General features: G+C 40.1%; 1 protein-coding gene and 1 long non-coding RNA gene across 2 annotated transcripts; one reads left to right on the forward strand and one right to left on the reverse strand.

Annotated features, from left to right (window-relative positions):
- The first annotated feature begins 235 nt into the window (after positions 1 to 235).
- Positions 236 to 8,660, forward strand: NXPH3 (neurexophilin 3). The gene is made up of 2 exons (XM_072111256.1): positions 236 to 793; positions 5,746 to 8,660. Exons 1-2 carry the CDS (start codon positions 740 to 742, stop codon positions 6,493 to 6,495), a joined length of 804 nt encoding a protein of 267 aa, XP_071967357.1. The 5' UTR covers positions 236 to 739; the 3' UTR covers positions 6,496 to 8,660.
- A 10,173-nt stretch (positions 8,661 to 18,833) lies between these two features.
- Positions 18,834 to 22,365, reverse strand: LOC140066085 (uncharacterized). The gene is made up of 4 exons (XR_011848103.1): positions 21,868 to 22,365; positions 20,991 to 21,118; positions 19,682 to 19,838; positions 18,834 to 19,015 (listed from the first exon to the last, which is right to left on the reverse strand). It is a non-coding gene; the product is annotated as an uncharacterized lncRNA (long non-coding RNA).
- Between the last annotated feature and the right edge of the window lie 1,409 nt (positions 22,366 to 23,774).

A 23,774-nucleotide genomic window follows, 5' to 3' on the forward strand; every position in this document is an offset into this window, starting at 1 on the left:
TATCTCTCAGGGTGGTAAGAGAATAGACACATTATACACAAGACAGAACAAGGTTGGAGGGGCAGTAGGTGAAAGTGCAGAAGATAAAAGCACAAAAAGGAAAGGTATAGAGGTGGGCTAAAAGGGGAGAGTATGGGGGGCTAACTGGTAAAGAGGGGTGGACGAAAAATGAAAGAGACAGACAGACAGACAGACAGTAGGAGAGTGTCTGAGGGGAGGAGAGAAAGAGGGAGGGAGATAGAAGGTCAGATAGAGAGAGAGGGAGAAAGACACAAGGAGAGAGGGAGGGTTAGTCAGAAACGGGTGACAGACCTTGAGGAAGAGATAGAGCCTTAGACCTGGCAGGAGAGGGATGACTGAGAAAGAGAGGGGACCAGCAGAGAAGGGATGAACCAATGAGAGAACTGGAGAAGAAGAGAAAGGTGTGTGACAGCCAGGCAAGAGCAGCAAGGAGAGCGGCGAGCAGGTGGAAGGAGGCAGAGACCAGACAGAGCAAGTGCCAAGAGCAAGAGAGTAGACAAAACTGAGGTGATGCTCCAAGAGAGTGAAGAAGTGGAGACGAGAAGAGCACAGCTACCTATGTAGGGAAGGAGAGGCTAGAGAAGTGTAAGGCAAGGGAGTAGCACAAGTGAGCTGGTCAGGGAGCATCCAAGCTGTGTGTATATCTCTAGCTGTGTATTCACAGCATACACATGGATGCTGAACGCAGGTGAGTGTACGCCTCAAGACTCTGAGCAAAATGCAGCTCACACAATGCTGTTTTATATTCCTGGTTCAAGGCAGCATCTATCTGGTAAGTAGTATCAAGGAGAACCTGTGCTGTGTCTGTGCCAATGCATGCATGCGGTGTGTGTCATACCCTCCTGTGTACCCTGTCTTGTGCCCCTGCTGCTTGCTCACACCTGCTGCTCTGCCCGTCTGCATGTCATGGGCATTTCTGCCTGTATAAGGTCACATTGGATAATAAGTGGGGGCAGTATAGGCAGGATGGCTTGTGTTAAGGATTCCCTGTCTACCTGTTGCTGGCTAAAGTCACGTAACATGATAGTATATGTACATATGATAGTATATAGGGGGCGTGTGTAAAATGTGAAATTGGACGTGTATGTAATGTGGGAAGAAGCAGATGTAAGCTCTGGATAGTATTAATCTAATGTGGTGAAATATCGTCTTACAGGATTCCGGATGGGGGGTATGTCACGTAGGGATCAAGCAGGGGCAGGAGTCAATGAGATGCTCCAAGGGTTAAACTGTCCGTCTCATAGACCAGCAGATAAAGCTTCCGAATGGAGCTTGTTTAGTAGGTTAAACAGGCTGGATAATATACCACAATACAAGGACATGAGTAATGAGATAGAGGGTCATTATTATACCGTGACACACACTGCGTTTGCTATTCAGGGGTTAATAAGAAAATTGTGTGTTTTATTTTGGGGATGTAATGAGAAGGTCTGCTGTAGGAGTTGTGTTGTGTGTTACAAACCTGGACATTTGTTGATGGGTTAAAGTGACGGCAGCTCGGATGAGACATTGCATGGGTTAAATTTTCACTGTATAATGAAATCAGTGCCCTGGGTATTCTATTTCTAGGATTACATGACTATACTGGAATAAGTAGAAATGTTTATTAGACTAAAAGGCCATTCTGGTAAAAAAAAAAAAACTAAAGATCTAAGGGTTAAAATGCCAGTACTGTGAATCTATTAATACTAAGAGGGCTTACAGCTGAATGAAATGAGTAGGACCTGGGCTTGGGATTCAATCTCTCGCATAGAGGAGCATGTTTAAGTGGGTCTGTGGGTCAGTGTAGGTGGAAGATGAAGGTGTACCACTATGAACATGGCATTGACAGGCTAAAGGGGCAGTGTTATATGTGATCACTGAGATAAGATAGGGTTAAAGAATCTTGTGGAAGAGAAGATGTTTACAGTTGTGACCGATGGACAATGACGTTTGATGGGTTAATCAGATACAAATGTATGTATGTATTGAATCATATATAGAGATGCAAGACAATTCTACTTATTACAATACAAGACACCCTTAGATGAAACATGAAGTATGTGCCAATAGATATTCCAAAATTGTGTTAGTTTTAACCTGGATGGTGATTTGTTGACTATATAATGGAATTATGAAGGTAGACTCACCCTCACTAATTTACTAGTACATATCGTGACCTAATATGATTACAAAAAGGTCAAATGCTTAGTCCTGTGCAGGGCTAGGAACCATTTACAAATGTAATCTATAATGTATGACCCTACATGGGGCATATTAACTCATATTTTTACATATAAATCCAGATTTGGTAAATAGCTGTCAATACCAATGGGCCTTCAATAACCCATCAATATTGACCTGGCCTCCAGGGTAAATGACTTGTCCCATAGGAAGGCCAGTTGGACTATTGATAGCCTTATTTACAAATCACACCAGCTATCAGTCTTTTAAAATGGAGATGTTGGGTCAACCCTCTAGTCTAGAAGATGAGGACAGTTTTGGGAAGTTCTTTCATACCCTGACCTATTGACTGTAGGTGATCCCCTTTGAGATGCAAAAGTTCAGGTTGTGGTTTTTGATGTCAAGTGACCTTATTGATTTTAGGATATCTGGACAGGCTTGAGAATGATGTGGTTTCTAATGTTGACTTCAAGCAAGAAGATTTTAAGGTTCTTTCAAGGTTTCTATGTAATCTTCACTGACCTTAGACTGAACCAGTTCAGACAATTTTAAGTTCTTTCTAAGACAGATCTCCAGTACACAGGTCCTGCTCATACAGCACTGACTTTTCATCCTAACTGTGTTACTGTGTGGCTTTGTATAACATTTGTAGGTCTCCATGGGTTTGTGGGCTCATTTAGCAGATGCTACCCTCTCCAGTAACTGCCATTTTGTAGCTGTGTCTTCTTATTTTCCTTGACTTCCATCATGATATTGTAAAATTGGTCTGTTGTTATTGGATGAAGGATCTTGCTCTACATCTGATCACTACGATGCATGCTGTACTCTTCGGGTCATGTTTCCATACATTGCTATACCTTAGAACTTGTCACTGGAGGCCTGTCAATAGAATCCATTAAAGGCGATAGTTATTTAATCTCTATTGTGCTCGCCATAGTGTAACATACTAAACTAGCCCTCAATCCATGTAAGCATTTGATGCTTTCATCAAACTTTTCAGGCTGCTATTGTCTTGTGAGATTATGCAATTCAATATCTGGCAATTTTTCTATTGTCACTAATTATCCATTGCCGTCAGGAGGCAGCACAAGCCTCATTATTTTATATTTTCAGCTTTTCACCATTGATCTGCAGTTCTGAGCCTATTTTGATGTAGCAATTAATTGCATATTAGAATTTATGTCTTACGATCATGTGTTCGCCTGAACTCATTCATGTATCTGCTACATTATGCATTCATAGGCTTGGTTATACATCTGTATTATTTTGTGAGCATGTATTAGTGTATGCCAGGCGGTTTACTGTTGTCAGTGTGGTCTGTCACATCCAAGCTATTGTGTTATATTATGATGGAAACGGTATAGTCTTCTGAGTAATCTTACAGGATCCCCATGTTATTTTGTATCAAGATTCACTCTTGTGTGTCTTGTGTGTTGCTCTCAGTCAACCCAACTCCCTATGGACTTAGCTCATTTACCAGCTGCCCCTACCTATCTGTCACCATGGTTATCCCCGTTTTGCAAAAAATTAACTATTTCAGTCATGGATATAATTAACTATCACCCATCCCACCCAAAGAGCTGACACCCTTTTTGTTTCCATAGTGCCCCTTGCTGGAAGACCTTGATATAACTGCTTGAAGAGCTAATGTTTTTATGAAGTCCCTTTAATATGGGAAACAAGTATCAAGCATATTAGCTTAAACATTTTCGTTTTTTTTAAGTACAAAAAAAAAAAAGTAGGATTTCATTTATTTTTTTAACAAATCTCCACAGCACTCTATTATCAAAAGCCAAGGCACGAGATTCAAGGGGCAGCAACAAATTTATATAATTTATGAACTAAGAACTCAGAAGTTACTTAGGGGCATAGCTGGGGGTGGGGAGAAGAAGGGCCAAAACCCCAGGGGCCGAGTGTCAGGGGGACAACAAGGACATGTGCCCCAGATGCTGAGTGTCAAAATAAACAAGTTGGTTTTCATATTCAAAGACAAATTGGCAGATATTAAAACCTTTACACCAGGTCTAACAAGGTTTAACTTCAACTCTGACTTTCTATACGTATATGCTTAGCTTGGAGTAACTGTATTGTTCTCTTCTGCATTGGGCTCCATTATTTTCTTGTCTTTGGGCCCCCTTTGACATTGGTGCAAGCATTACCTCTTACCAAGTTAAAGGAAATTTACCATCAAAGTCAGGCCTGATAAACCAGGAGCATTCATAGAAAGAGATGAGCAGACCTCAACATCCCGTTCGGGTTAGGGTGCACCCCCACGTGACCTGAACATATTGCCGGATTGGTTGCCGAATAAGCCAATCTGGCAAATTATCTCCCCTAGCTACATGTCATGTGATCAGCCCAGGGCACACATCCAGCCAATCAAAGCCATGGCTACTTGCCGACAGCCAATCCGCAATATGGCCGGGTAGCGGACTGCACATCCAAACCTGAACGGAAGGTTTGGGTCCTCTAATCTCTACTAGATTCTAGATGCAGCCATCATGACTGTGGTCATTTTCTTATATTTGTTATCCATGACTTCCTTCCTTTTAAAATGAACTTCTAAACCTATACTAAAGAGCCAGAAGGGCAGGAGCACCCCTCCCCCACTGTGTGCTGAAATTCACTGCTGCTATGAGATTACAGCAGGCAGAGAGAGGGGAAACTTCTAAAAAATTAGGAGCATGAGACAGTGTAACAGCCTCTGAAGTTAGAGCACAGAGGTTAGCATAATTTTAAAAGTTGGTTTTAGAAGGGAATAAGCCATGGATAACAAATATAAGAATATCACCACAGTCAGAGTGCCTGGATCTATAAGTAACTGCTTTTGTTTTATCATTCTTGATTTTGATGGTAGATTTCCTTTAAGTTTTGCTCATGCCTATAACTATATGGAAAAGTGTCATGCAAATAAATAACTACCCCGATATCAAATCTAATAAACCCATTTTTAATTACCGTACATTAACACATATAGACCCTTTGTGTTTCCCCTTTCACTTGACTGAAAGCTTTAAGACCTTAAAGTGCTAAATGAGTGTTGATGTTTTACAGCAGTTTGTACATTATAAAAATCCTGCTGCTGTTCATATGTAATGCTGCAAGCGTGAAGAGCAATATGAAATTTTGTCATGAATGTGCTAGCGGTGTAATAAGGTGATGCTTAGTCTGTGCCCTCTGTAGCTAAAAGCTCAATCTTGTGACATCTGCAGTTACCACCGAGCGTCTGTGAGTTGTGAGGTGGTCTCTTTTTTCAAGTACCTCTTTGACATTGCGATACCCAGGGGGTGTAGGTCAGTTGGATGCACATTACTCAGCTCTCATTAAACTGGTTACACTGATTAGTACTCAGTATCACTAATTATCAGCTGTAGCATCTGTTACTGCTGGGGATTTCAGGTGAGAACCTATCAATAAAGGACAGCAGTGGAAAGAAATTAAAAAGGTGGAAGATATTGAAGAAGAAAAGAAGGCTGAAGGGAGGATATATTATTCAAATGATGAGGGAAAGTTTAATGTTCTTTCTACTGATAGAGGTCATTGTCCTTATCTATTTTTTAGGTGATATGTGGCCAGGAAGATGCTTCTAGTGACCCAGATGATGAAGATCAGTCAGATACAAAGTCCCATTCCAGGCCTCGAATCCCTAGAAGACGTTCTCCTTCTCCATCCCGATTTCGCAGCTCAAGCCCCTTAAACTCCACTGTCCTTCAACTTCTATCAAACTCACCTGAATTCTGGGATGTCCTAAACAGTCTTTCAGAGCTTGGTCATAGTCCAGAGCCTTCAATTCCAGCTAGAATTCGACGTCAGTCTGTGCTAAGGTCAACAGGAAGAGCCAAAAAAGTCTTTGGTTGGGGAGACTTCTATTCCAATATCAAGACGGTAAAGCTCAACCTTCTTATCACAGGAAAGGTGGTGGATCATGGGAATGGGTCCTTCAGTGTGTACTTCCTACACAACTCTACAGGCCAAGGGAATGTTTCTGTCAGTCTTGTCCCACCATCCAAAGTCCTTGACTTTGACTTGGAGCAGCAAATGTATGCAGAAGCAAAGGAATCAAAAATATTCAATTGTCGAGTGGAATTTGAAAAAGTAGATAAAGCAATTAAGACAGGTTTATGTCCTCATGACCCATCAAAGACCTGCCACCAACAGCAAACCCGTAGCAAGGTTGCATGGACATGCTCTCATCCATTCAAGATTGTTTGTGTCTATGTCTCATTTTACACTACAGATTATAGACTAGTACAGAAGGTTTGCCCTGACTATAACTATCACAGCAGCTCTCCATACTCACCTTCGGGCTAAAGATAAAAAAAATAAGAGCTCATGGCTGTGGAATAGCCTTATTTGGGCTAACTTTGGGTCTACCTTTTATGGACTTCCTGTGCCTTGGTCTGGTCCATTGTGGTGTATGTATTTGTGGAGACAGTGGACAGAAAGCTGTGTAAGTGATGTGTTGGATGTGAAAATTAAACCACTTAAATATAAACACAAATATAAATACTATATTGTTATCACCTTATAATATGAACTCATAGATTCTCCCGGACAAAATAAAACAGTAAAGGCCTGGAGGCCACATTACTGTATGTCTTCTGATACCATGCCTTCTTCTGAAAGCCCTACTAGACAGATTTAGGGAAAAACCAAAATAATCCAGACATTTGGTTTTAAACCAGAGCAGAAGTAAAACAGCTGACTGCAAGTCATTTTCTCCATCCCTCATTAGAAATATATGGTGTATGAAGCGTTGTAATTTGGCCATTCAACGTGTCCTTAAGTCCTATGTTCCTGTTACACTACCATTTTTAATACCACCGTCTGATTATCTTGAAGTTTAGTATTGTCCATATCTACACCATAATGGTTGTCTTGATAGCTATGGTGTGTGTAGAACATTATTGAAGAACAAAGAGATTTGGAGGACCACACACACAACATCGGGTGAGCCAATAAGACCCAAGTTGTAGCTATCGTAACTGCTACCTCCCAATTAACAAATACTCATAAGCAGTTCTTATATCAAGTGGATGGCATAAAATTTAGATGCTAGCTAATTAATCTATGAATTATGATTAATTCAATAAAAATTGTTCAAATTATTCCAAGGAGGGTATATTAAGGCTTCAGCCTGTAGTCAAAGTTATAAATAGCTGATCCAACAATTGAAATATTTTCCTTTAGCACTATCCACTAGCTTGTCAGGCCTCATACAGATGTGATCCCTATTATAAGGTAATTTGAAGAGTCATGTAATAAGCTATATGTCAATTACTCTCCTACAGCTCTTCTACAATCAAAATGATTTTTCTCCGCGGAGATTATTTTTATTTATTGCATTAGGCTTATATGTACATCATACCTTACTGTTTTGCCACTGGAACGCATAAAGCACAAAGGTTATGTGCCGACTGCTTATAATGGAGCAAATATGTTGTAGTTTATATGTAGGAATCAATTACATCTCTAAGGGCCTTGGGCATCAGATTGCCTATGGTCATATAATGGAGAGCCCTCTTCTGGGGAACCACTTACTCTTGACTGTAATAATTATGCTTGCTTACCAGTAGTACTCTCTAGTATGAACTAGCTATAATCATTTTTGGCCAGTTCGGGGACAGACAACAAATGCCTTAGCAATATTATGAGTTCTCATGAACACATGTATGGATTTACCTCCGCTGTCTGCAGGTGAGGTTACCCTTTAAGGTGGTCATTTAGGTCCTTCACGCTGTCATCGACCAACGTCAGCCTTAAATGGTACTAAGGGTTGACTTACCAATTGAAGGTCGTATGCTCAGCCCTTATGAGATATAATGGGGGAAAAAAACCTTTAAAATGTTTTAATCACCAAAGCAGAGTTTATGGCAATATAAAATGTGAATATACTGGTAAATTAGATAGTGAGGGACTTTCCTCACACAAACGTATTTAAAAAACGGGGCTACAGGATTGTCACAACCTAAAGCTAAGATGTGATGGGTTGTGATAGTCCATTATGTTTGATGTGTATTATATTGTGTAGCTGAGACTTTTATTTTCCACATGAAAAGTATATATAGATATATATATATATATAAATATTGGTTACGGGGATGCATTAGGAACATATGGTTGCAGGTTTTCCCTCCAGTCTCTGGTCAACGGTGACACATCTGTGTTAACCCATTAAAAGTCACTGTCATTTTCTCTCTCTCTATCTCATGGGAAGTGTCATTGCATCAGTCTTCACGTGAAGACCTACGCCATTAACTCTTTTCTTGCCAGATCAGCCTGCAATAGCTTGAAAGGGCCTGGGAGAGTCTTCTGTTAACCTCGATGTTTACGACTATACCATGTGTAAGGGGGTGGGGGATGTTGGTTAATATTTATTATTGGGGCTCTGTGCAATATGGAAAAAAAATATCTCTGTACCTTAATTGGAAAACAGATATATCTGTCTGTGATAAATAAACAATCCGCTGACTGTATGCATCTGTGGAGTTTTCTTGTCTTCATCTTAATTATGAGAAATGTGTTTGTGTGTATATATATATATATACATATATATATATATATATATATATATATATATATATATATATATATATATAGACATGTACTACAAACACATAGACAGAGGAGTGTGTGTGATCCCAGTAGCTGCGCCTATTAATCACTAATTACCAGTCCGCACGTCCTCGGCTCAGCATCTTTCTGTACTGATCCCAACAGCAGCTGTTCTGCAGTAACACAACATCCATCTTTCTCCCCCTCCTCTTGCGTCCCCCTCTCCTCTCAATTTTTCCCTTCCTTCTATACTCCCCCCAACACCAATTTTACCTCACATCTACCTTTCATAAAATGTACCTGTTACCTACACACCACAGGCAGCCATTTTGCTAAATTAACCAACAGTAATGACACCAGATAAAAATTTATCTAGTAGCCCCTCTATGCACTTTGGCATGTTGGGTGGTGGATAGATGATATCATATTCTCTCTCCACCACCAATTTTCAATTTTACCTCACATCTTCCTTCCTTAAAGTATACCTGTTACCTACACGCTACAGGCAGCCATTTTGCTAAACAAAGCAACAGTAATATTTCCTCTCTGGTGTCTAGCACCAAATAAAATTTATCTTGCTGCCACTTTACACACTCATCGCACGTTGGGTGACAAGTGACACGGGTGTCATGTGATGGATAGACTGGTGCGAAGAGGGCTTTATTATGTACCTGTCATCCTGTGAAATACATGTGGCTAAGTTATTGAGACTGAAGGTAAGGACAATGCGATATTATTAAATTACCCATAAGATGTGGATATGGAATTAGATATGGGGCCAATATTTAGTAATTTTTTATGATTTAAGAAAATCGGACAAGTTAAGATGTTGAACAAAGGGGCGGCGACATTCCAAAGGAAAGGAACGGAGATGTCTCAAGTTAATATTCTCTCTTACATTTTGCATGTGCTTAGATACTTTTGGATAGTACTGAAGGTAAAATGGATATATTTGAAGCAAATGTGTAAAACTGTCTAAAAGAAAAACCGTTTCGGTTAGCGACTTACCAAAGCTCGTATGTGATTGGTTGTTATGTGCAACTAATACAGTGTTGTAAATGGCCACACTGCTGCGTTATGCCTGGTGGAGTGTAAAGTGTAAGCCCTGTGTCCCACAGCAGTCATATATCAGGGAGACATGGGTTATTGAATGTTTTAAACATTCTATAACCCCATAAGACATACAGACATGTGAGCACCTGTACCCCAAGACATTTACTACTTATAGTAACATACCTTTTGTTACACTTACGTACACCAGTGTTCTCCTGTGTTATAGAATAATTCTATGGAAAGAACTAAGCAATGAAAATAACAGTATTTACTCAAAAACAGAGATGGAAAGAAATCAATATTATTTATTAGAGCAAATTGCCTATAGGGGAATACTGCTATAGACACAGGGATATAGCTGTAGGGGGTGAATAGGTAGCAGCAATGGGGGTCCCAAAAGACCCGCTATCTCATAAGAAGATACCAAGTTGTGAGAAGCACAAAATCAGTGAGGGGTCTTCTTGGAATTCTTTAATAAGTATATTGATTTTTTTGTGAGCCCAAACAATATATATATTTTGTGACACTTGGGGCCAATGTAGCATCAATGGTTGAAGCTTCCTGAGCTTCACTCACGTCTTTTGTGGTGCTGAGTGTGAAAGAAATAGTGCAGAAGCTTGTACTAACCCAAAAGTTACAGCTTTATTCTGCTTTAATACAAAAACAATAACACACAATTTTCCCCCCAAACAGGGAACTAACTCATTTCTTTAAAAGGGTTGTCCGGATTGAAAAAAAAAGTATATCAGCCATATATAGTCCTGCCGCTCCCATTCCAGTTCTTAGCTCAATTTTCTAAAATTATTAGATCACTTGCTCTGCTGAGGTTGCATTATGTGAGGGAATTTATTAAAGAGATTAAGGTCTCTATGTGGGGGTGATAATAGAATAGGGTTTTGTGGAAAAACACTAAAATTCTTCTCTTCTTAGACAAACAACTGTTGCATATTTCTAAAATTATGCAACATTTGTAAAACTGGCATACTGGTGGTGTTACTTTGCATCATATTGACATATGTAAGATACAAAAACTATTTAACCAATTATTTTGCCTCTACACCCCCCAAGCAGTGAAATAAAAGCTGCAACATTGTAATACAAATATCCTTGACCTTAAAGATTGCTTTATTTATGGGTTATGGGTTTATGTATCGCCACCTAGTAGCCAGTGGAGGTACTGCAAAAGCTGCCAGCAACAGCTTCCTTTAATTTTCATTTTAAGCATGCAAGAAGTGCTAAAGATTTATGGAGTTCTTAATAGCAATCTCTTAATTTAATATTCCAGCAGTGTAGCACTGTAGGCTGGTTAGTGATTATGGACAACATTATTCTCATAGCACAACATGTCCTGGTGTCTATCCTAAGCCTCCTCTACTGTGAACAGATAGAACAATCCTTGTTCTGGTACCTTTCCTACTATTCTCCTCTATGTAGGTTGTATATCCATTCACTATCACATTTCCATCCTGCATATATTGGTGATGCACAGTATTACCACTCAACCATATATGAAAACTTCATAATAAAAAGACTATTCCTATCTATAGGTACTACACAGTCCTAATACTCATCCTGCATATTAAGAGGTGAAAATTAAAAATAAGCCCCTTCCCATCTGCTATATTCAGGTCACCAAAATTGCAGTTAAATCTATTAAATGCTTATACAACCTGGTCAGAAAATGCTGACAACATTACTAACAATTGAGAACATCCTCATACAGCACCACCAGATGACTGTGATTGACATTACTAATGATGATACTGTCTCATACACTAGTAGGTCCGTTAGTAACACCTACAATTTATTATATATACCAGACGCCCCTAATTAATTTAGATAGTAAATACAGCGAGGCACCCTCATAGATAGTATATACAGGCAGGACCAACCTATAGATAGTATATAGAGCAATAACCACCTATAAATAGTATATACAAGCAGGATGCCCCCTTATATAGTATATACAGGCAGAGCCCCCCTAGGTAGTATACACATGAAGAAGCCCACCCATATACCTAGTATATACTGCCCTCTTGTAAAAAAAATAATAAAATCAATACTCACCTCCTGCTCCCCGGGTGCTGCCATCTCCTCCTCGTTTTCCGGCAGCCACATGTTCTGTGCAGGGACACAGGCAGGTGCATGTGATGACGTGTAATGGCCTGTGTCATGCAGAACAGTGCAGACGGATGGGTCTGTTCTGCACTGCTCTGCCTGTCAACTACATTGGTGTCTTAAGGACGCAGATGTAATTGATTTTTCTGTTTGCCAGAGTTTTACAAGTCCTAATTACTGATGGAAGATGTGGCCCTGCTCTTCTGCTATATATGTGGGAACTGCACATTACCACTTTTTACTCTTATACTACATATATATTTATTCATGTACTACTACTCTCATCTTGTATAAAAGGGTACACAGCAGTATTTCTAGTCTTATCAGGTCTATATGGGCACAGCACAGTACAACTACTCCTATCCTGTATATATAGGCACAGCACAGTACAACTACTCCTATCCGGTATATATAGGCACAGCACAGTACAACTACTCCTATCCTGTATATATAGGCACAGCACAGTACAACTACTCCTATCCGGTATATATAGGCACAGCACAGTACAACTACACTTATCTGTAAATATGCTCACAGCACAGTGCAACTACTCCTATCCATTAAATATGGCCACAGCACAAAACTTTATGTTTGGGCGCTACATACCATACCATTTCTGCAGGGGTGGTTTCCCACTTGCTAGATGGTCCATTGTTCAATCTATACGACATACTGAAACAAAGTGGAATATTTTGATTTGTCATAATAGACAACAATATTACAATAAAAACAGAATGACCCGTCTGTTGGCTTTATTTTCATTGTTTTTATCTATAAAGTAAGCTTGGTTGTGTTATACACCATTTTCCAAAATTAGCCTGGCTGGGGAGAGGGGGACAGCTCAGTCTTAATCTTAACTTGGCAGTAAAAGACTCGCCTCTACATTGAGTCTACTCAACTTTATTGCACTAGTCCATATTCCACACAATATTCAATCAGCACTAAAAGAAATTACACAGTGCTTAAATCTAAAGTAACCAACTTTGGTCAGTATGCAAAAGTATGATAAGACGAAATTTGGCATTTTGAAGTTGGATTGGACCATAATTAAACATGTAACTAATGTGGACATTCTTGACATTTTACAAGAACTGAGGCCTATTAAGGAGTTTGATTTAGTAAATTAGGATAGTATGAATGAAGTAAAAGACTTAGCAAAGTAGCAACAAGTCAAAGGCATTCGAAGACTTGTGCTCAGTCATTTACTTCATTGACGCACATGGGTTTTGACCCCTGCCTGATGCACAGCATTACCATTCAGTTGACCAGACCATAAACTATAATTCTATAATATTATGAGCTAGTAGAGGGGGTGTCCACATCAACATTGTCATCTTTTGCTGTAGTGGCAGGAATTATCTCCCATTCTGTTGAGCCAGATAACTTTTAACTTTGCATGGAAGCTTATTGTTTTCAATGAGAACTGTGCAATGCTTCATATCTACTGCGGGGGCAGTGCAGGGAACTCTGTTGGGTACACATTGCGGGAACTTACTTATAACCATAGACTATAGGTAAACATGTTTGTAAATAACCTTCATTTAACACAAGAAAGGCCATGTATTATGTGATACTGTTGATTCTGTCTATAGCTACAAGGTTAAATGCCCTAAAATAACCTTTCATGTGAGGTTTCCAAAAGTGGACAACACATTTCAGTAAAGTCCTGGTGATGACTTCTCTCTATCAGTCTTGAAGCTTCATGGTAGCCATGGAGACTGGTCGAGAGCTTCTTTCGCACACTAATGTGAAAGCTCAACTTGATAAAGTTATAACACGGAGAGAATAAAGAAAGAACATGGTCATTAAATTCAGCAAACAGATCTGAAGACGTGGAGCTAAGCAGTTGTCCAAACATTCAATATGTGAGCATATCCGCTGTATAGAAATCCAGTAAGCATAATAAAATGTAAGCATAAGAAACACAAAGAAGAAGGAAAGAAAATTGGGATTACAACAACGATCTATTATCCCTTTCCCATATTATAACAAGGATGCTGGATATCTATAATCAGGCCGCCAGGACACAAGATCAGCGCTTGTAAGGAAATTAATTTAATGCAAATTCTGTTGGTGCCAAGATCCACAGTAGCAGTATTATCTCCTCTGTACATCGAATAATGCGTAGCATTTATAATATGTGCTTCTCACAATGTTAGCTAATCACATGTCCCTTAGGTAAGGGAAAGGCATGATTTTTAATGAATACCCTATTTAAGACTCAAAGGATTGAACTTCCTTAAGGAGAATTCCAATGTTGATGACATCCTTTATATCTGACATCCATATAGGTTCCTTTATATCAGATGTTATTTCTGACGGCCTGGACAGAAATTGTTACATTTTCTGAAGCCCCTGCATAGAGAAAACAAACTGTTATCTGATGGACATTGAAGTCAATGGGCCTTCTGCATACTAGAAAGGTCCTCCTGAGACACACCTTGAAAGTCCCTAATGCTCTTTGAACGCAAAATAAGCTGTATGAGTATACATTGTCTAATAAAAATGTCCAACTGATTCAAATTCCTTGAGTCGTTCCTTTCGCCAAGTTGGTAATGTCAGCCATGTTGGTTGTCACCCAGCTTTATTAAAAAAAAAAACAAGAATATTTAATAATTAATTAATTTAATAAAGAATGTTGTCATCCAACTTGATAAATCTACCCAGTTACACAGTAATACATATGCCTGGCCAATATTGCTGCAGGGTGACAACCCATGTAGTCAATGTCAGTGTGGCCATATTTATTGCTTCACACAATGTTCCCAGTCTAGTGGTAAGTAATGTCGTAAACTCATCAATAAGATCGACAGGGCACCTACAGATTGTAATTACATTAGCTAACCCTTATTTATAGTCATCTTCTCTTTGGATGTCACTATTTTTAAGCAGGCCCCTTAACAATATGCCGATCACAAAGTGTAGCCCTGCTGTCACAACTAGTGAGCAGATTCCATTTGTAGGGAAACTACAATTTCCTGGCAGTATCACCACAATCTTAGAATACTGCAGCTCCCATTTACATAAATAAAAGGAATGTTCAATGTAGGACTGGACAGGTCCTCCAGTGTGACAGACTCTCTTTATAAGAAATGAGGACTTCCCCTTTAATAAAGTCTCTGACACAAAATCACAAAAGAAAGAAAAAAAAGAAATGCAAGGGTGTACTGATTACTTGCAGCCTCTAAAGTCATGTCAGCGTGCTAAGCTTGCTACACAGCATATGGCTCTTTATATTTCTCTGTAAGATCCAATGATGGGCAACTAGTGACCCACAGACAAAATAGCTATACTTGGGGGCTCCATAATAATAATAATTATTATTTATTTATATAGCGATTACAAATTACGCAGCGCTACACAGAACTTGGCAAACTGGTCCCAGTCCCCATGGGGCTCACAATCTAATCAACCTATTAGTATGCTTTAGAGCAGTGATTTTCAACCTTTTTTGAGCTGCGGCACACTTTTTATACTTAGAAAATCCTGGGGCACACCACCAACCAAAATAGCACAAAATGACACTAAAACAGTCATATTATAGATATAGTTAATAATATAGATTCTAAATTTATTTTACTCACTTAGTGTGAAACCCTGGCCTGTTTCGATAAACACATAAGGGATATCCTGGCAGGAATGGTGGAAAGACACACACGAAGCTCTTCCTCAACAGTTCTCAGTTTCTCCCTGTTTTTAGTATTTGGTGCTGATTATTATGTGGCTCATATACTGCAATATAAAGGGGTACAATGAGAAGTACTATGGCCATGAGGCCAGAGTACAAGTGCCAGCTCGTATACTCAGCATATGGGCTGGTACTTGTAGTACTCCAGCCTCATGACGATAGTATTTCTCATTGTTATATGCAGTATACTGCTGGAGTACTGAAAGTACCAGCTCATATGCTGAGTATTCTGCCAACAGTTCATAAACACAGGCAAAAGCTCATATAGTCAGCATTATTGGCGGGCATTACCTTGGCGGTGGGCAAATGCGCGAGTCTCTCCGCTCTCAGGATGATGCGCCGGCCTCGGTGACGCCATTTTGTTGCACGAGGTTCAAAGCTTGCGCATGTGTTATTGTACACGTCTCCTACATTGTAAGAAGCCGTGACTGCGCATCGCTGCGCATTGCCGGAAAACAAAACACAGGGGGCACCATAGTTTGGGGAACTTTCCCCGCGGCACACCCGACCATGTGACGCGGCACACTGGTTGGAAATCACTGCTTTAGAGTGTGGGAGGAAACCCACGCAGACACGGTGAAAATATACAAACTCTTTGCAGATGTTGACATGGGTGGGACTTGAACCTAGGACCCCAGCGCTGCAAGGCTGTAGTGCTGCCCACCGAGCCACCCATTACATTGCTTGATGACCAACACTGGAGGCTCATAATTTGCTTACAAATCATTAAAAGGACATTCTCATATGGGCATTGACATTTAATTTAATTCAACTGCCATATACATACATTTCTTCAATCGGATGTTATTAAAAAATATGAACCTGTTTGAAGATAATTTCCCATAAATGTACTCATGTTGTCCCTTAGAGATGAGATTGTTGTCCTTGGGTACAACCACTGCTGCTGGAGTTATTGCACAAAGGAACAGTTTTTCACAGAAATAGTTTTTGCATATGAAATGTCAGGGAGTCACTGCATGTCCCACAGCTGAGCTAGGTGTGGCTGTATCCAAGGACAACTTACTAAGGGACAGCATAGCAGAATTTACGGGAAATTATCTTCACACAGGTACATTTTTTTAAAAAACATGTAAATAATGAAATGTATATATATGGCAGATGACTTAGTTAAGACTGAGTTAAATGTGAATGCCCAGATGGGAATACCCCTTTATATTCAAAGATGTCTGTAGGTTCCCTAGAAATTAACCGCAATGTTTCTGTGCCTGCAGAATGACTGCCTCCTCTATAAGAACAATGGGCCGAGGTCACATGACCAACGTGTAAGGTGATTAAATGAAACTGTAAGTCATTACAAGTAAACAAACTCTATGAATGTACAGTAAAGTCTAATAGGTGTCCCAGGACGGATCGAAAATACCTAATTAGAGCAAAGTAATTACTGCTGGACAAACACTTACACAGCCAGAATGGTTCTGTACAGAACAGCATTATACAGCCAGCTAGAAATTCTCATCTGCCCTTCATAAATTTGGGTCTGGTTTTCCAGTTTATGGCCACCATGGAATGCTGGGAATTGTAGTTGTGTAACACCTTTAGCAGAATGAATGAAAATCAATGGGGCAGATTTACTTACCCGGTTCAGTCGCGATCCAGCGGCGGGTTCTCCAACGCTGATTCGGGTCCGGCCGGGATTCACTAAGGTCCGCGCGCCGATATCCACTAGATGTCGCTGCTGCGCCGAGGTCTGCTAGAGTTCACCAGAGTTCACCTTCTATTGCTTGGTGCAGGTAAATGCGTGTCAAGCAACACTTTTTTTCTTAAATACTGTGGTTTTTCCGAATCTGTCGGGTCTTCCGACGGCCCCGCCCCCGATTTCCGTCGCATGAAACCCGGCGCCGAAATACGATCGCGTGCGCCAAAATCCCGGCGCAAATTGGAAATCGTCGGGATACCCGATGGAATCACGCGATTCGGACCCTTACTAAATGAGCCCCATAGTCTTACAATGTATGGTTAATGGTGCTGTTTCATGAAGACAATCCCTACTTCAATTAAAATTTCCTGGTAATGAATCAATCACCAACGATCCAACCAGTGAAAAATCAGTGTTGTCTGCAGGTGGTCGCCGACCTTTATAGGTAGCGGCTGACATGGAAATGTTGAATGACAAGAGATTGTTTTAAGATCACTTCATTTGGAATATGCCACATTTAAAAGACAACCCTTTATAACCTTTCAGTGATAACCTGGAGCCAACCACCCTAACAAGAGAAATACTGCATGGCATGCTTTTTTATCATTTTATTTTTAGTCTATAGATGACTTGTATGGTATACAGAGGACACCTCTCCCAACAATCCAATACTGCATATGGAAAAAAATCATCTGGCCAACACTTACTATAAACTTGTTGAGCCAGCTGTGTGGTATGAATTCCTCTGTCAATAGAGTGCAGAGGGAAAGGGGAGACCGTGTAATGGTCTGTGAAGCTGCAACATGGAGGGACTCTGGTAACACCCCCACAAACTCTTAGACTCATTAGCATTAAAGTTGGTTTTAGAAGGAAAGAGGCAATGGATAACAAATATTACAAGTTGGTCACAGTACCTGGATCTATGAGATAATTGTCCCTGGTTTATCATGCCTGATTTCCTTTAAAGGGGTTTGCCGTTGAAAGAAAGTTCTCATATTTTAATCCCGTAGTGATGATTACACAATAAAGATTTTTAACCCCTTACTTAGAAATTTTAGTCAGTTGTATCGCTGTTTTTCATCCAATCACTCCCTAGACAGGTCAGTGTTAGAATCCAGGGTGTGGGAAGGGTTTCTGTAGTAATTTGCACTAAATTTATAAAGGGTTTTCGACAGTTTTCTGGCACTCCTACGACTAGTTTTACAAAAGGGGCGTGGCCTGTGAAAAGCTGCCAAAAAGTTCAGTGAGCCAAAAATACTGCTGATCCAGAAGAATCTTAGCCCAGTTTTCTGGAGCAAAGTAAGCCAACTAATAGGAGGTGCATAATACGACTACACAGTCCTTAACTACGATTTTTTCATCCAGCATACAAGATTTTTCATCCAGCATTATACACTTGAATCTTGTGCACAATAAGACTGTCTAGTCTAACTTTGCACTGTCTAACCTTAGGACACTTTTGATAAATTGACCCCATTGTGCTTAGGCTCATAGGAAAAGACACTTAGACCTTATATAGTAGAAAATAACTCTTTAGTTTAAATGTAGACATAAGGCATAGGTACATCACCATTATTCGGCTAGCATGCCGTAGTCCATTGTAGCAAGTCCACGCTCCAACTTTAGCTGACTGGCTCTTACTGACGGACCGAACGACTGGACTGAGTCTCGTGTGACGTTTCGGAGGAAGACCTCCTTCTTCTGACCCATTGTGCTTAGATTATCAGGGTACAGGGTTTACCTACACTTTTATTTAGCTTCTGAACATATAATATTTGACACATAGAATAAAAAAAAGATGAGACAGATCAGGGATAATGAAATCCATCCTCAAATACAAAAAAAAGCTAAAAGAATCTGCTGACTACAGTCTGAAGATTTGCGGTCGGATCCAGGGACAACCAAATTGTAAACACCAGGACTGATAGACAGGTCGGAATTTCTGTATATCTGTGAAATGCTGTATTTTTGTTAATAACATTGAATTAGATAATATGTTAATTTGTTATCCAAAGTATATTTAATAATCGTGTCTTTGTAGGAATACCCATTTAAGGCACTTGGGCGTCCTTTACGATAAGTTTACAGTGTGGATATTGGGAATGGATATTCCATCTGGAAAATCTGAGCCAAAATCCCTATCCCATTGAAATCAATGGGCGGTCATTTAAAATGAAAAAAATAAAAAGAGCAGTGGGCTAGCAGGGGAGCAGTACAGTTTTATTGTGTTAATAAACCTCGTTTTAGCTATAATTTTATTAAGATAGAAAAACTCCTCTAAATGTGCATTTTTTGTTAATAAATTATTAATGAATATTATTAATATTATTACTTTAAATGCCTCCCTCTTGCTGGTGTCCTTTTATAATATTATTATATGATATAAGACAGGTCAGCACATGCATGGACACGGATAAATGAATTACCTTTACATTTCATGGTGTGTTATCACAAAAGCAATTATGTTCATGTTTAGCAAGCATCCATTCCCAAGCATTACAGGGATAGGGGGTTGCCTAAGATTTGTTGTGTACCATCAACTCCAGAAATGTTCCCACTGGACAAAAGACATCCATGTTTTTTCTGTAAAACACAATGTAGGACATTGCTCTTTTTTATTGCCTTCTCGGAGAGTCATTCTCTGCTTGTTGTGTTAAGTGGCAAAAAGCTATTAACATAAGTGAACAGGTCTCCTGACAAATGGTAACTTAGTGAGAAGCAAATGTACAATTAATCCTACACAGCCTTCCCTTCAATCATTAGGACATACAGGAAATCACATTACAAATTGCAATATAGGAGTTAGTGAGCCTCACAGTGGAGTTCTTCATGTATAGACAATGGCATATGTTGTAATAAGGGATCATGCTAGTACATCTGTAGCATGGGAATTATCTCAGTATCTTCTTCCACCACCTCCTCTGCTGCTGCCGCCATTAACAGTTCATCATTTCCAAAGTATTCTTTCTATTCCATCTTTATTTCCACTGACAGTAGTGAGTTTTATTATTTATCCTTAAAGGAAATCTACCATTTGCTTTTATGCAATATGAACCAAACATACCTTGGGAATTCACTGATGCAGAAACATATCTTGTTTAATCCCTGATCCTAGTGGTTTTGCTGTAAAAAAACAATTATAAAATTATGATAATGAGGCTCTGTCACTCCTGTGGCTGCCCTGGTGCTCTCCTCACCCTACTTACACACTACTTCAGCCTTGTCCCGCCCAGCATAAGCAAAGAACACTGTATACACTGTGTTGTCCCTGACAGGTAGAAGTAATCAATCGCTGCAACATCCCCCAGTTGCTGTGTATGAGTTTTTTGAGCAAAACCACTCGGTTCAGGGATTAAACAAGATTAAACAAGATGTGTTTCTGCATCAGTGTAACTACAGTATCCTTAAGGTATGTGCATAAAAGCAAATAATAGATTTCCTTTAAGAGACAAGACAAGACGTCTAATTCCTATCAAAAATTCAAATTTTTGTTGATAGGATAACCAAGCAGAGATGGAGAAGGTGATCATTGGCTGGTAGCAGCAGGGCATGAGGACTTGGGTGTGAAGATAGGCTGGGGGTAAGGTGTGTATAATAGATCACAAGTGTGGGTGATCATGAAGATGACAGGACCTGAAACATAGATCTGGGTGATGTGAGGGGCCTGATATCAGAGGAGTATGGTGGCAGCAACAAAGATCAGAGCCAATGTATAGACAACACATCCAAACTTACTACAGGTAGGTCTGAGGCAAGCTTAGCTGGTGGTGCTGGTCAATAGGGAGGAGAAGTGCCTTATGGAAGGTATTGTCCCAGTTGCACAGGCTATGGGACCAGGTATAAGATTGCAGGAAACCGGCCACCTAGATGGAAGCAAAGTATGGAAAGAGAAGTGTTAGGGAATGGTCTTGCATGGTTACCAGAGATTAGGAAGCTTTAGAGGTAACATCTACAAACTGCCCACAGTACTCTAAGATCAAAAGCCAGAAATATGTCATCTGGGAAACCATTTTGGGAATGGGGGTTGGCAATGAAGGTGACATGTGTTGTGGTGGAAAGTTTACATCTTTGAGCCTATAAATCCGGACCAAGGAAGTTCACCTGGGGTTATTTCTCTACAGTGGGAAAGAGCTGGGAGCTACTAGTATGCAACGTGTTTAGCAGGGAGATAGGAGTTGATTGCTACCCGTGTCTCATGAAGTTGATGTTGTCATAGAATTTGGTTGGTTTAAGAATTGTAAACTTGAGTTTATATTTCTTCTCCTCCCAGAAAAAGCAGTGGTAAAGGAAGTTGATTTGCCATGTATCGCCAGTCGTAAGCATGGAACGCATTATGTCACTCACGGTGATCCCGATGGTACATGGACTTAGCATGACCGGTGAATATATATTTTTATCTTATCTTATAGCCTCAGAGATTTCATTTAGCCCATCAGGGCTAAGTGTCTGCATTTTAAAGATCCAATAAATCTCCCTCTGACAGAGGGTTTGGTAATGATTATGCACATTATGGCAGTACATGGCGGAGAATTAAACACATGGGTCCTCAGATACAAAAAAAAAAATAACATTACAGTGTGGAGTATGATGCCTTGTCCATCATATTACTCACCGTACTGCTCCTTGCTGTTAATACTACCAGTACATAGACATGTCCTGCCGTGTCCAGAATGTCAACTCCAAATATGCCAGTCAGAAAAAATGCCAGACCAGACAAACATCTTCTTCAACCAACCTTTTTCTTGTTGAGTATAATTTGGTTTTTTCCAAATGGAAGATTCCAAGAAAAATTCCCCATAATTTCTTTTTGCACTGACATTTTTCCATACTTATTCAGTAGGATTTCTACACCAGTTTGCTTGATAAATGTCGATATTATGGATTCTCCAATACATGATGTTTAAACAACCTGAGCATATCTGGATCATTTTCTAGGTTTTGAACTGAGATAATATCCAATGAGCCAAGTGACTGAAAATAGACATGTGATGATCCAAGAAGAGAAGGAAGAAAATCTGAAATAGAGATCACATAACTAAGAAATATGGTCGTGCATTAAACATGAGCTCATCTGTAATCAATGTGTAGGCTGTTTCCAATAGCTGTATGTCGAGATACATGAGCATTATAGATATGTGCCAACACTCAAACACAACATTAACATCAAAATGTACAGTATGCTTCTTTTGACATTAAAAAATGAATGATCTCCTAGGGCAGTGGTGGCACTCAAAGCTCTCTATGTTGGCACACGCTCCGTTGCTCCAGCGCACATTTTTCCAGACAGTACTCAAGTCCTTCTCCTGCAGTCCAAGGCAACCCATGACGTGGCGCTGCAGGGCCTAATGGATGAGTGAGAAGGTGAGGATGGGATTTGATTATCATTGGAGCTCACAATCCAGGCCTTAGCATTCTTCCTGGTTTTAGGACACTGGAGAGATTCTACAATGATAATTTCAATTTCTCTTCCTTCTTGGTGTAAACTGTATTGGTGGTCTCAGGATGCCACTAAGGTTAAAAGTTATGGCAGGGTAGTGAGTAATAAGTAACTGCTTAAATTGCTTTGACGGCACTTTAAAATAAATGAGTGGACTTTGGTTGTAGTTTGTCCTAGGGCAGTGGTGGAGAACCTATGGCACTGGTGCCAGAGATGGCACTCGAAGGCATCTCTGTGGGCACACGGGCTGTCTCCCAGGCACAGAGTTTGCCAGACATGGCATCTTCCTGCAGTCTCAGTCAGTCCAAGTAGTGCCCTGCTATTGTAAAGTGACCCATCCTGTGCTGCTTGGTCCTGTCCAAAGGATTCTGGTAGCAATAAGTTTGTTACTGCCTAAATTGCCTTCTTGGCACTTTGGGAAAAGCTAGTGGTTTTTGAGTCTCACTTTGGGCACTCAATCTCTAAAAGGTTCTCCATCACTGTCCTAGGGGGAGATGGGGAGGCATTTCTGGCAGCTTTTGTCATAAATCTTAGTGCACAGGGTAAGACTGGAAGATTTATTCTGCTTAAATTGTAAGCTATAAAAAATCTCCTCTAAAGATACAACTCATGAGCCTAGTTACACGTGCAACCAGTGAAGTCTCAATAGGGAGGAGAAGTGTCTTATGGAAGGTATTGTCCCAGTTGCACAGGCTATGGGACCAGGTATAAGATTGCAGGAAACCGGCCACCTAGATGGAAGCAAAGTATGGAAAGAGAAGTGTTAGGGAATGGTCTTGCATGGTTACCAGAGATTAGGAAGCTTTAGAGGTAACATCTACAAACTGCCCACAGTACTCTAAGATCAAAAGCCAGAAATATGTCATCTGGAAAACCATTTTGGAAATGGGGGTTGGCAATGAAGGTGGCATGTGTTGTGGTGGAAAGTTTACATGTTTGAGCCTATAAATCCGGACCAAGGAAGTTCACCTGGGGTTATTTCTCTACAATGGGAAAGAGCTGGGAGCTACTAGTATGCAACGTGTTTAGCAGGTGGAGAACCAGGGAGATAGGAGTTGATTGCTACCCGTGTCTCATGAAGT

The sequence above is a fragment of the Engystomops pustulosus genome, chromosome 6, assembly GCF_040894005.1.
Source record: "Engystomops pustulosus chromosome 6, aEngPut4.maternal, whole genome shotgun sequence".
NCBI classification, from domain to species: domain Eukaryota; kingdom Metazoa; phylum Chordata; class Amphibia; order Anura; family Leptodactylidae; genus Engystomops; species Engystomops pustulosus.